We start from the raw sequence: 14,296 nt of genomic DNA on the forward strand, positions 1-14,296 counted from the left end.
CCCCCCTCTCTCCCGCTGTATGTAACACCCCCCTCTCTCCCGCTGTATGTAACCCCCCCTCCTCGACCCCCCCCCTCTCTCCCCGCTGTATGTAACAACCCCCCTCTCTCCCGCTGTATGTAACACCCCCTCTCTCCGCTGTATGTACACCCCCTCTCTCCCGCTGTATGTAACACCCCCCTCTCTCCCGCTGTATGTACACCCCCCTCTCTCTCCCGCTGTATGTAACACCCCCCTCTCTCTCCGCTGTATGTAACACCCCTCTCCCGACTCTCTCGACCGCTGTATGTAACACACCCCCTCTCTCCCGCTGTATGTAACACCCCCTCTCTCCGCTGTATGTAACACCCCCTCTCTCCCGCTGTATGTAACACCCCTCCTCTCTCCCGCTGTGTGTCACACTCTCTCCGTGTGTGTAAGCCCCCCTCTCTCTCCCGCTGTATGTAACACCCCTCTCTCCGCTGTGTGTACACCCCCTCTCTCCTGCTGTATGTACACCCCCCCTCTCTCTCCCGCTGTATGTAACACCCCCTCTCTCTCCCGCTGTATGTAATGCCCCCCTCTCTCTCTCCCGCTGTATGTAACGCCCCCTCCTCTCTCTCTCCCGCTGTATGTAATGCCCCCCCCTCTCTCTCTCTCCCGCTGTATGTAACGCCCCCTCTCTCTCTCTCCCGCTGTATGTAACGCCCCCTCTCTCTCTCCCCGCTGTATGTACTCCGCCCTCTCCGCTGTATGTAATGCCCCCTCTCTCTCCTCCCGCTGTATGTAATGCCCCCTCTCTCTCTCCCGCTGTATGTAATGCCCCTCTCTCTCCCCGCTGTATGTAATGCCCCCCTCTCTCTCTCCCGCTGTATGTAACGCCCCCACTCTCTCCCGCTGTATGTAATGCCCCCCTCTCTCTCTCCCGCTGTATGTAATGCCCCCTCTCTCGCTGTATGCCCCTCTCTCTCCCGCTGTATGTAACGCCCCCTCTCTCTCTCCCGCTGTATGTAATGCCCTCTCTCTCTCGCTGTATGTAATGCCCCTCTCTCTCTCCCCCCGCTGTATGTAACGCCCCCCTCTCTCTCCCCGCTGTATGTAATGCCCCCTCTCTCTCTCTCCCGCTGTATGTAACGCCCTCTCCCTCTCTCTCTCTCTCCCGCTGTATGTAATGCCCCCCTCTCTCTCTCCCGCTGTATGTAATGCCCCTCTCTCTCTCTCCCGCTGTATGAATGCCCCCTCTCTCGCTCCCCCCGCTGTATGTAATTCCCCGCCTCTTTCCGCTGTATGACCTCGCTCTCTCTCCCCCGCTGTATGTAATGCCCCCTCTCTCTCTCCCCCGCTGTATGTAATGCCCCCTCTTCTCTCTCCCCGCTGTATGTAATGCCCCCTCTCGCTTGCCCTCTCCTCCCGCTGTATGTAACGCCCCCTCTCTCTCCCCCGCTGTATGTAACGCCCCTCTCTCTCTCTCCCGCTGTATGTAACGCCCCCCCCTCTCTCCCGCTGTATGTAACGCCCCCTCTCTCTCTCCCGCTGTATGTAACGCCCCCTCTCTCTCTCTCTCTCCCCGCTGTATGTAATGCCCCCTCTCTCCCCCGCTGTATGTAATGCCCCCTCTCTCTCTCTCCCGCTGTATGTAACGCCCCCCTCTCTCTCTCTCTCTCCGCTGTATGTAACGCCCCCCTCTCTCTCTCTCCGCTGTATGTACGCCCTCTCTCTCTCTCTCTCTCCCGCTGTATGTAATGCCACCCCCTCTCTCTCTCTCCCGCTGTATGTAATGCCCCCCTCTCTCTCTCTCCCGCTGTATGTAACGCCCCCTCTCTCTCTCTCTCTCCCGCTGTATGTAACGCCCCCTCTCTCTCTCTCTCTCCCCCCGCTGCATGTAACTCCCGCCCTCTCTCTCCCTCTGTATGTAAATGCCCCCTCTCTCTATCCCGCTGTATGTAATGCCCCCCTCTCTCTCTCTCCCCGCTGTATGTAATGCCCCTCTCTCTCTCTCCCCCGCTGTATGTAATGCCCCCTCTCTCGCTCCCGCTGTATGTAACGCCCCCCTCTCTCTCTCCCCCGCTGTATGTAACGCCCCCTCTCTCTCTCGCTGTAATGTAATGCCCCCGCTCTCTCTCCCGCTGTATGTAACGCCCCCTCTCTCTCTCTCTCTCTCTCTCTCCGCTGTATGTAATGCCACCCCCTCTCTCTCTCTCCCGCTGTATGTAATGCCCCCCTCTCTCTCTCCCGCTGTATGTACCGCCCCCTCTCTCTCTCTCTCTCCCGCTGTATGTAACGCCCCCTCTCGTCTCTCTCTCTCCCCCCGCTGCATGTAACTCCCGCCCTCTCTCTCCCTCGTTGTAAATGCCCCCTCTCTCTATCCCGCTGTATGTCATGCCCCCTCTCTCTCTCTCCCGCTGTATGTAATGCCCCCTCTCTCTCTCTCCCCGCTGTATGTAATGCCCCTCGCTCTCTCCCGCTGTATGTACACGCCCCCTCTCTCTCTCTCCCCCGCTGTATGTAACGCCCCCTCTCTCTCTCGCTGTATGTAATGCCCCGCTCTCTCTCCACTGTATGTAGCGCCCCCCTCTCTCTCTCTCCGCTGTATGTAATGCCCTCTCTCTCTCTCTCTCGCTGTATGTATGCCCCTCTCTCTCTCCCCCGCTGTATGTAACGCCCCCCTCTCTCTCCCGCTGTATATAATGCCCCCTCTCTCCCGCTGTATGTAATGCCCCCCCTCTCTCTCTCTCTCTCCGCTGTATGTACGCCCCCTCCTCTCTCTCTCTCTCTCTCGTCTCTCTCCCGCTGTATGTACTCCTCCCCCTCTCTCTCCCGCTGTATGTAATGCCCCCCTCTCTCTCCTCCCGCTGTATGGTAATGCCCCCCTCTCTCCCTCCCGCTGTATGTAACGCCCCCCCTCTCTCTCTCCGCTGTATGTAACGCCCCCCCTCTCTCTCTCCCGCTGTATGTAACGCCCCCTCTCTCTCTCTCCCCGCTGTATGTAACGCCCCCTCTCTCTCTCCCGCTGTATGTAACGCCCCCTCTCTCTACCCGCTGTATGTAACGCCCCCTCTCTCTCCCCGCTGTATGTAACGCCCCCTCTCTCTCTCTCCCGCTGTATGTAATGCCCCCCTCTCTCTCTCCCGCTATATGTAACCGCCCCCTCTCTCTCTCCGCTGTATGTACGCCCCCCTCTCTCTCTCTCCGCTGTATGTAACGCCCCCTCTCTCTCTCTCCCGCTGTATGTAACACCCCCTCTCTCTCTCTCCCGCTGTATGTAACGCCCCCTCTCTCTCTCTCCCGCTGTATGTAACGCTTCCCCCCCCCCCCCCTCTCTCTCTCCAGCTGCGCTCTTATAACCGGCACCACGCTGCTCGCTGACCCGTATGAAGAGGCCTGGAACCAAATGCTGCTGCGTCGGCAGAAAGTCCATCACATGGAGCACAGGGTGAGGAGCAGAGGGGGGGGCGCAGAGGGGGGGGGTTGAGATGGGGGATTGGGAGCAGGGGGGGTGAGATGGGGGTAGGGCGCAGGGGGTAAAGCGTGCAGGGAGAGGGGGGAACAAAAGGAGAGGAGAGCATGGGGAGAGGAAGAGGGGTGGGGGTAGGAGAGGGAAAGAATGGGACTATGAGGAGGGAGCAGACAGACTGGGGGATGCAGAGAGGGTGAGGTGGGAGGAGGAGGATGCAGAGAGGGTGAAGTGGGAGGAGGAGGATGCAGAGAGGGTGAGGTGGGAGGAGGAGGGGGCAGAGAGGGTGAGGTGGGAGGAGGAGGATGCAGAGAGGGTGAGGTGGGGAGGAGGAGGGGGCAGAGAGGGTGAGGTGGGAGGAGGAGGGGGCAGAGAGGGTGAGGTGGGAGGAGGAGGATGCAGAGAGGGTGAGGGTGGGAGGAGGAGGGGGCAGAGAGGGTGAGGTGGGAGGAGGAGGGGGCAGATAGGGTAAGGTGGGAGGAGGAGGGGGGCAGATAGGGTGAGGTGGGAGGAGGAGGGTGCAGATGGGGTAGCTGTAGGGGGGAGGGCGGCAGTTTGGGGGATCACCTTCTACCCCGCGCTCTCTTCTCTTCCAGGTGACCAATTACCTGACTGTTCCCGCTCACAAGCTGGACTCTCCCACCACCATGTCCCGAGCCCGCGTGGGGTCAGGTGAGGATTAAACATTGCGGTGTGTGTGTGTGTGTGTGTGTGTGTGTGTGTGTATACACATATATAGAAAAAAACTAATATTAAATACTGGGTCAACAATGAAAAGACCACACTGCAAGGATGCAAACAGGAAACAAACAGACAAACAACATATAAGACAAGGATGGGTAGGAATGGATGGGAGAGGGAAGGGAAAAGGGGGCGTTGGGGCGGGAAATTACAATGATAAATAAGAATAAAAACACTGGATCTTCCGAACAGCGATCCACAGGATCAACCACCTTCCTCGATACTTGTAAATAACAGAGGGACAGCGCGGGCTCCATAGTGGAAATAGTAAACGGCTTATTCATACACAAGCTAAAATCAGGCCACTCGCAGCAATGAGGCAGGCCCATGCGCATTGAAACTATGGTATAGGCAAACTGGGGCGCTCCCTCTTAATAAAACACTCAATAATAATAAACAATGAAGGGTGGAAAACCAACGTGTGATACTGGCCCAAAGTGTGTAGCTGCTGCTCAACTGCGATCCGCGTAATGGAATATGAAAAAGAGAGAACAGGGGGGCGCAAAACAGGAGTGCAAAGCTAGATATAGCACTGACACACAAACAGTGATCAATAGTCCCAGCGGAACGAATACATATAGTGTATAATATTGTCCTCGCACGGCCGCGGGTGGCACCGAATCCAGGAAATGGTATCTTTATCTGTGGTGTTTCCTCTCTGCAGCTTTTTTTCCTTTCCGATTTGTTAGCAGTACAGCATCACGGGTATTTTCCCCGTTACTCCATATACATATACGAGAAAACCACACCGCAGGTACAAACACAAAGGTGTCATTATTGAAGTGTTAAAAAGTAACAGTTAACTCACATGTAGGTGACCGCCTCCGGTGAACGCAGCCGACTTCCGCACTTCGATGCCAGTGCGCTCCTGATCCCGCGTCCGGTGATCAGGACTGCAGTCAAAGCGCTAGGCAAGCTACGGTAGCCGTGTGTGCGGTCAAAAAGATCCAGGTCCTTGCATGAATGCGTTTCGCATGGGGTAATGCTTCGTCAGGTTCACTAGGCATTGGAACTATGCGTAGGTCTCCTGTTGACCATCTGCCGTATGGAGCTTGGATCTCGTGGCTGGAGGCATGTGACGATACTCCGCTACCGCATGCGGGTTACCTCCGAAGATGCGCGTTCACCACAACGGTCACCCCGGCGCTGCGGTTCAACGCTCTCCTACTTTCACTGCTCTCTCCGTAGTCACAGACTGATAATGGAGAAAGATTCCTAGCCAGGTCCAATGGCATACAGCCCTGCGCGTTTCGTCGATAATATAACAGCGACTTCATCAGGGGTTAAAGAATAAGGTGGATGTGCATTCCTTATATAGTCTAAATTGATTATTTAATTGGATAATTGATGATTCAATTTCTACCCTTTATGGGGAAATGGGAGTGACCGTGAACACATTGGCACGTAGATAGAACGACCCAATATTAGGTAGACACAAAATGTATGACATAAAACAATGAACACTACATATATATGAGAACGCAAGGCAGGGAGAGACATCAAAACTAAAAATACGTTCAATCATTGAACAAATAATGAACTAGTTTTTCTTGGATAAAAACATGATCATACAAATCCTAACATATTATTATAAACATAATGAAATATGAAGAAATGACAATTCGTAAATAACCAATAACAAAATATATGAATAGAGGGAAGATATGTGGACTGTTACATATTTAAGTAATGTCATCATTCATATTAATTAATATAATGATAAAAGATATTATAAGGAAAATATGTTTTAAAAGTGAAAACCTGAAATCGTATAAACAAATAAAACCTAGATAGCAGTGGACAAGAACAGAGTTGGAGGAGAAACACATACATAACTAAACCATGTGCTAGTATCTATGCATTCATTAAATCCCCCCCAGGAAATAAGGTCCCCAACGTATAGATCCAAAAGGTCTCTCTGAGACAGAGCCTCATGACTCGATCTCCTCCTAACAAAGGAGTGTGTTCCAAACCCATAATGGTAATAATAATATAATACTAATAATATGTTCTTGTATAGCGCTGCTGGTTATTTACGTAGCGCTTTTTAGAGAGGACATTTTTCAGACACAGCCCCTGCCCCGTGGAGCTTACAATCTATTATTTGGTAGGAAGATAAAGTGACTTGCCCAGGGTCACAAGGAGCCAACACTGGGAATTTTACCAGGTTCCCCTGCTTCAATCTCAGTGCCAGTCAGTGTCTTTACTCACTGAGCCACCGAAGACGGATCCTTGTTATGTACAGAAGGAAGTGTTTGGACAGACTATGTGCTTGGTTCTCATTAATAACGTTCCGTCTATGTTCCAGGAACCCTCGTGCTTAATGCACGAATTGTGCGACCTACATATTGTAGGCCGCAAGAGCATGGCACCATATAAATGATAAATGAAGATAAACAATCGATAGATCCCTTCACTTTATAGATTGAACCCGTTGGTATGTGATCTAAACGAATTGGTAGCAACCAAATGTTTGCATGTTAGGCATCGCCTCCTCCGCGTCCATGATTACTTTGATCATTTGATGTGGTTGACTCCCCATGCATAACTTTTCTAAGTTTGCTCTGCGCCAATAGATTTTTGATGTTTTCCGCCCGTTTATATGTAATGGGGATAAATGCAGGGAGAGAGGAACCAATAACTGGGTCACTCTGGAGAATGCTCCAGTGTCGCCTGAGGATCCCTTTGATGGAGGAGGCAGCTGAATTATATCTAGTTACAAATCGAGGACAGTGATCTCGTGTTGATTCTAAATGTCCAACAGTTGAACTGACATTGTGTGTTCTTAACTGTCCCGAATTGATGTTTAGTCTTAGATTGTACCAGAAGTTGAGTCCGATCAGCCTGTCTCGCTTGATCAAAGGCCCTACGTACTGAATCCCTGTTTTGCCCTTTATCAAGAAATGTATTCACCAGAAGTTGACCCTGTTTGGTGAGATCCTCCATTGAAGTCCAATTTTGTTTAATTCTATAAAACTGACTCTTTGGAATATTTTCTAGCCACTTGTAATGATGACTACTAGAGACATGCAAATAACTATTGACATTAACCTCCTTTAAAATGTGTTTTGGTGTGAATCCTAGTATCCCCTGGACAGATAAACAACTCAAGATCTAGGAAGTTGATGTGTAGAATTGATCTCAAAAGTGATCCTGAGTCCCATATTGTTAATATTAAATGTGTTGAGAACCATTGTTAATTCCACTTCCTCTCCATCCCAGATCAAAATAATATCAATTTTAAAACCTATTTATCTATATAGAAAAAAGGAAGGCACAGCGCACAACCCTAGTGCATTACCACAAAAGTAGGATTTATTATAGAAAAAAGAGGAGACAATGCCCACTTACACGATAATTAAAATATGAGATCATTGAAAGGTTTCTTTATACCGGACCGCTGTGGTTAACGTCAGCTTGGGGAACCTCCAGATCGTAAGCCGGGGAGTGAGTGAGAGTCCGACACGCCTTATTCGCAGAATAGGCACAAGTCAGTTCGGTCCTGACAAACACTCAATCCACATTGTTTGGAGGAAATCCCGATCGGCACAACATACAATTCACGTGTCAAAGTAGCGTGATGACGTCACACCCTGGTTGATACTGCCGGTCTATATCTGGTACTGCGACAATGGTTGGGAGCGTGGAGGTGTTAGACATTTGGCGAGTGACAAAGAGTGAACAATCAGGGATGGGGATGGGCTTTTAGCACGCCTTCTGGCTGTTGTGACACCAACCTAATCCATGCTCTGATTGTTCAGCAGCCCCCTCCCATGTAAAGGATAGCCACAGAGGGCTATATAAGGGGTGCTGCTGATCAGAGAATCAGATCTACCTTCAGAGAGCATCTGAGAGCAAGAGCGGCTAACAGAGACTGAGACACTCTCTTGGAAGGTGTGTGGAGATTCCCTCATAGGACTATCTAAGAGACAAAGACTGAGAGACATTCTGTAAAGGAGTTTGGATCTTTATAGTGACCAGCTGGAGATCCATGTGAGTGACTGCTGTGGGATCAGCTCTCTGATATCCTGGATGAGAAGCGGACAGGGCAAGCATTCTTGAAGCAGCCCCTGCACCTAGCGAGGCTAGAGTCTCCTCCCCAGGCCCCCAGTTGGTATTGTATCTTGTTTTGTACATCTTTGTTTTGTCTGCTGGCGTGCCAGAATAAACCCCATTTTATTCAACAACTTTGTCCTGTCTGGTGCTAGTGATCCCGGTGGTTTCGGCGTAAAAGTATTGGTCACCCGTGACAGGCTTTTTCTGGTGGCAGCGATTGGGATCGCTAGGCTTTGTGTTGGGATTTCTGCGGGAAACCACAGCTCAAAGACGGTCTTGCATTTTCAAGGCCGCAGGACAAGTTGTTCCAGACAAACGTTGTACAAACCTGATATTTTACTATTCGATCACATTTATATTCATTTGGGTTAATCTGAAGATGGCTGGTCCAGGAGGATGTTATTATTCCTGGGACAGACAATTGTTAGTTGCCAGGTGCGCAAGATATGGGCTGCCGAGTGACAGCCGAGGTACGATGGGTGTTGTGCGGATTTCCTTGCAGTATATGGTCCAGACATAACCGAGGACTTTCGCTAGCACATTGTCGACCTTGTGAGAGGTCCTACAGGACCTGCGCCAGTTCGATTACCACTGGCGCAGCCCGAGAAGCGGGTCCTAAACCCCGTTACAGTCCCAGAGCCGATCATTTCCAGTAGCTGACTCTTCCCAAGCCACCAAGCCATTTTGGAGTCAGCCAGGAGCCAGAGAGGTTGAGGTCGACCGAGACATTGCTGGCGAACCTGCCTCCGTGAGAGTGACTGTGCTGGCTGAGGATGGCACCACATGGGTACCTTGCCTCGTGGCCACCAAGATGGCAGAGAATGCCCACGAGGGCCAGTGCTCCCTGGGAGACCGGACATACCATCCGCGGATGGAATGCCCCAAAGTATCCTGCTCGAGTAACTCCAATCCGGGGCAACGTTCCTCAGCTACAGGACCGATAGCCTACGACAGGCTAGCCCCAGCAAAAGAACAGACAGCAGCTGTGCAGCTGGAGAAGCAGAGGGCCCAGCCAGCGGTCCCTCCAGCAGCTACTAGCGGCTCAGAGATGCAGCCATCAGGCTGGAGGACCAAGCGGTCCATGGAAGATTGTTGCATACAGGGGTCCCAGGCAATCAGCAGGCAGTCGTCCTGGGGTCCCCAGTGCTACGGTACCTCTGGGGCAGCCTGAAATGGTCTGCCCAGAGCAACAGCTCCCATGGACGGGGATGCTGGCGAAGATACCAGGAGAGGATGCTCCTGTGACCCTAGTCGCAATTTCCCCTGCCGTGGTGCCTTTGGCGCCGCTGTCCATCACAGTGGTTTATGCCCCCAGCTTTTGGAGCTAACAGCAGTGATTACCGCTCCCCTGCATTTGGAGCCATCATGTTCCAGGGTCACCGAGGAGACCAGGCATGTAAGCCAGACCCAGCCTAACCTCTGTCCTGACATACCTGCCGACTATTCCCCTGACAAACTGACTGAGGGCGAACGGCCGGAGCCCAGCTAGTGGTCCCGGGAGAGGGTGCTGGCAGACACTTATCTGGATGATAAAAATGTAAGTACCATTTGTTCTAAAATATATTCCTAGTGAACAAACAATGTGGCACTAAATCGTGATCTTTGTTCTGTTGAGGAACATAATGCAGAGACCCCTGTCATTCACCTGAGATTGAAGACATCTAAGACTACACCAGTGTAGAAACTGCTATCTATTTGCTGGGAAAGTGAGAGTCCCCATTTTTGGCTGATACCTAGAAGTCAAAAGATTTTGGAACTTATTGCACTATTGTCGTATTTCTTTGTTTTTTATATGGTGGAACCTGCACTCCACAGAGCTACAACTACTTATCTGGAGGGCATGGGACCTTGGGCGGCCGAGTCTGCCTCCAAGATCATGCCCGATCAGTTCCCCGGACCCTGTGTGCTTCTATGCTGGGAACCAGCCCTGATTGCTCCGGCCAGACAGGGGACAGAGAGGGGCCAGTTAGCGAGTCCCTGGGTGGGTGGGGAACAGAGCTTGCAGGGGACTAAGGAGATCCTGCTGACAGGGCATCAGGGGGTCTCTCACACACGAGCCCGGCTAGTACAAACATTCTGTGGGCTGGAGGCATTCCCAGGAGGCATCGGCGTTAATCGGCACCTGGGATGTCTGCCAGCAAGTAGACAGGCCGGGGGACAGTGCGAGGGCTCCCCGGAGACTGTCACCAGGTTTATTTAAGCCCTTAAAGCACAAGTCCGTGAGTGGATCAGCAGTGTTATCTGTATGCAGCTTGCCGCTGGGAAATCGAGAGTGCCAGGCTCTCCCTGATAACGTAGGAGAGGCTAGGCAGGGTGGCTCAGTGGAGCAGGGGGGTACCTGTCCCCAGCTCGCGGCTCCCCAGCAGGAGCAGATAAGAGAGGTAGGAGAGAAGGACCGGGTCCTGGCTTTGGATAAGCCGGGCAGGACCCATCCACCTGATCGCCTGGTCAAAACTGGGGATCACTGATCCGGTACGCGGTCCGGTAGAGGGATCTCGGCGGAGGGGGAACGGAACATGGAGAAGGAGATAGAGGAGACATAGGGCTATCGTAGGAGAGGGGAGAGCCAGGGTAGCATCCCAGATAGATTCCTGACTGAGGTGACCAAGAGGCGGCTCAAGGTGCTGGCAGCCTGGTTCCCAGAGTGTGGGGCAGTGTTATAGGCTCTGCCAGTGTGCTTGGCCACTGCTTGGGCTCAGCAGCGCTGGCAGTCCTATGTATGTGGGAAAGCCCTACGCGGTGTTCGCAGAGTACGACCCCCTAAATTGGTTGCGAGGATGTCCGAGGAGAGAGAGACCTGGTTAACCTGGAGCCATGCCCTTTAGGACTTGGACTTCACTAAGGGTAGCGGGCACAGCAGAGCAGATGGTCTCTCCCGGCTGGACATGCCCAGCAACCAACGCACCTCAAGGACTTCCAGGCTTGGGAAGCCACCTGATGGGGTGACTACCCCAGAGCCTTCTTCTTGAGGGGGGAGATGTGACGGTATGGGTAGCTGGCATCACAAAACTGGGATGAAGCCCAGCTAGCTACCCCTATAGTTATGTAACTTGGCCACCTTTGTAAGGCTTATTTTGGCCAAATGTATTTAATATCTGGGGAAGAACAGGGAATGTGTAAATGTATTTCCAGGTCTGTAAGAATGTATTTCAAAGCCTGTATTTGTTATTCCCTGTAAATTCAATCCCACAATTTAGGGAATAAACATTGTTCTGTAATATGCTTTGGGTGTCAGCCCTGCAAGAAAGCAAATGAGATATTCTATTGTTACTGTCATCTCTATGGAGAGGACTCTGTGATTTTATCAGCTGAGGTTCCTGCAGAGATAATGGTTGGGAGCGTGGAGGTGTTACAGACATTTGGTGAGTGACGAGTGATCAATCAGGGATGGGGATGGGCTCTTAGCACGCCCTCTGGCTGTTGTGGCACCAACCTAATCCATGCTCTGATTGTTCAGCAGCCCCCTCCCATTTAAAGGATAGCCTCAGAGGGCTATATAAGGGGTGCTGCTGATCAGAGAATCAGATCTACCTTCAGAGTGCATCTGAGAGCGAGAGAGGCTAAGGCCAGGTCCCCGCTGGCTACTGCAGCGCCCGCTGTGTCGGACCCTGTAGGGACAAGAGCTGCCCCTCAATGGGGCCAGGCCCGCTGCGCGGTGAGTTTTTCCAGCCTGCAAGAAAATTGTGAGGGAGACAAGCGACTGAGCGCTAGGCCACGCCCCCTGCGGTTCAGCCAATGAGGGCGAACCTGACGGGTCCCCATCACACCCCCCCCCCCCCTGTCTTTCCCCCTGCTGCTCTCTGCGGACCGGTCAATTCGGCTGCACGCGCCGCCAGTGCAGTGCAGGCACTGGGGCCGTAGCCTTAGGCGAGGTCCATATTGAATTTAGCCGTGCGGAGGCGCGCTGAGGCTGAGGGAAAGTGGGTGCTTTCCCTGGCCTTAGACCGCGCGCCGTCCGGGGGGGCCTGTGACGTCACGGAGCTGGTTCGCCCTCATTGGGCGAACCGCTCACGTGACCGGCCCTGCGCTCCGGCCAAGTGCAGAAACTAAAATTTTCTTAAGACACACGCTTCCGCACGCTTGCGTAAGCGTGCGCGAGCCCCTGCTAAAGCCGCTCTCATTGCGGCTGCAGGGACTCACTGCCGAGCAGCAGCGCACCTCAGCACGGGTCAGCGCCTAAGCGCTGACCATGCCCGAGGCCTTCCAGAGACTGAGAGACACTCTGGGAAGGAGTGTGGAGATTCCCTAAGAGGACCATCTGAGAGACTGAGAGACATTCTGTGAAGGAGTGTGGAGATTCCCTCAGAGGACCATCTGAGAGACTGAGAGACATTCTGTGAAGGCTGTTGGATCGTAACGGTGACCAGCTGGAGATCCATGTGAGTGACTGCTGTGTGATCACCCCTCTGAGATCCTGGACGAGAAGAGGACAGGACAAGCCTTCTTGAAGCAGCCCCCGCACCTAGCGAGGCGAGTCTCCTCCCCAGGCCCCCAGTTGATATTGTATCTTGTTTTGTGCATCTTTGTTTTGTCTGCTGGCTGCCAGAAGAAACCTCATTTTATTCAACAACTTTGTCCGGTCTGGTGCTAGTGATCCCGGTGGTTTCGGTGTAAAAGTACTGGTCTCCCTTTACAATATATACTAATATTAAGTGTGTGTGAATATTGTACATAGGATTTTAGACTGCAGCTGCCTCTTCCACAGAACTTACAATCTAATATGTGCTCCCATTCTGTTGTCCCCCCTCCACCTCTGTCTCTCCCCCCCTCACCTCTGTCTCTTCACCTCCGTTTATCCCCCCACCCCCACGGTCTCTTTCCCCCCCACCCCCACGGTCTCTTTCCCCCTCACCCCCACGGTCTCTTTCCCCCCCCCCCCCACACGGTCTCTCCCCCACCCCCTGCACTCCCATCTTTCCTTCCCCCACCTCCATCTCTTCCCCCCCCCACCTCCATCTCTTCCCACCCCACCTCCATCTCTTCCCCCCCACCTCCATCTCTTCCCCCCCCCCCACCCCATCTCTTTTTCTCCCCCCCCCCCGCCCTCATCTTCCCCCCCCCGCCCTCATCTTCCCCCCCCCCTCATCTTCCCCCGCCCTCATCTTCCCCCCACCCCTGCCCTCATCTTCCCCCCCCGCCCTCATCTTCCCCCCCCGCCCTCATCTTCCCCCCCCCCCCTCATCTTCCCCCCCCCCCGCCCTCATCTTCCCCCCCGCCCTCATCTTCCCCCCCCGCCCTCATCTTCCCCCCCCGCCCTCATCTTCCCCCCCCCCCCGCCCTCATCTTCCCCCCCCCCCCGCCCTCATCTTCCCCCCCCCCCGCCCTCATCTTCCCCCCCCCCGCCCTCATCTTCCCCCCCCCCGCCCTCATCTTTCCCCCCCCCCCGCCCTCATCTTCCCCCCCCCCCCCCGCCCTCATCTTTCCCTCCCCGCCCTCATCTTTCCCTCCCCGCCCTCATCTTCCCCCCCCCCGCCCTCATCTTCCCACCCTCATCTTCCCCCCCCGCCCTCATCTTCCCCCCCCCGCCCTCATCTTCCCCCCCCCCCCCGCCCTCATCTTCCCCCCCCGCCCTCATCTTCCCCCCCCCCCGCCCTCATCTTCCCCCCCCGCCCTCATCTTCCCCCCCCCCGCCCTCATCTTCCCCCCCCCCCGCCCTCATCTTTCCCTCCCCGCCCTCATCTTTCCCTCCCCGCCCTCATCTTTCCCTCCCCGCCCTCATCTTTCCCCCCCCGCCCTCATCTTTCCCCCCCTGCCCTCATCTTTCCCCCCCCGCCCTCATCTTTCCCCCCCCGCCCTCATCTTTCTCCCCCCGCCCTCATCTTTCTCCCCCCGCCCTCATCTTTCTCCCCCCCGCCCTCATCTTTCTCCCCCCCGCCCTCATCTTTCTCCCCCCCGCCCTCATCTTTCTCCCCCCCGCCCTCATCTCCCCCCCCCCGCCCTCATCTCCCCCCCCCGCCCTCATCTTTCCCCCCCCCGCCCTCATCTTTCCCCCCCCCGCCCTCATCTTTCCCCCCGCCCTCATCTTTCCCCCCCCCGCCCACCCTCATCTTTCTCCCCCCCCCCCGC

The 14,296-nt window shown here is 54.2% G+C and overlaps 1 protein-coding gene across 1 annotated transcript in view; it reads left to right on the forward strand.

Annotated features, from left to right (window-relative positions):
- SLC9A1 (solute carrier family 9 member A1) overlaps positions 1 to 14,296 on the forward strand; it is a 61,615-nt gene that overhangs the window by 42,490 nt on the left and 4,829 nt on the right. The window contains 3 exon segments of the mRNA XM_075603896.1: positions 3,310 to 3,330; positions 3,332 to 3,412; positions 4,030 to 4,105. Of these exon segments, the coding sequence (XP_075460011.1) occupies positions 3,310 to 3,330; positions 3,332 to 3,412; positions 4,030 to 4,105 (178 nt within the window).

Source organism: Ascaphus truei, chromosome 6 (genome assembly GCF_040206685.1).
Source record: "Ascaphus truei isolate aAscTru1 chromosome 6, aAscTru1.hap1, whole genome shotgun sequence".
NCBI lineage: Eukaryota > Metazoa > Chordata > Amphibia > Anura > Ascaphidae > Ascaphus > Ascaphus truei.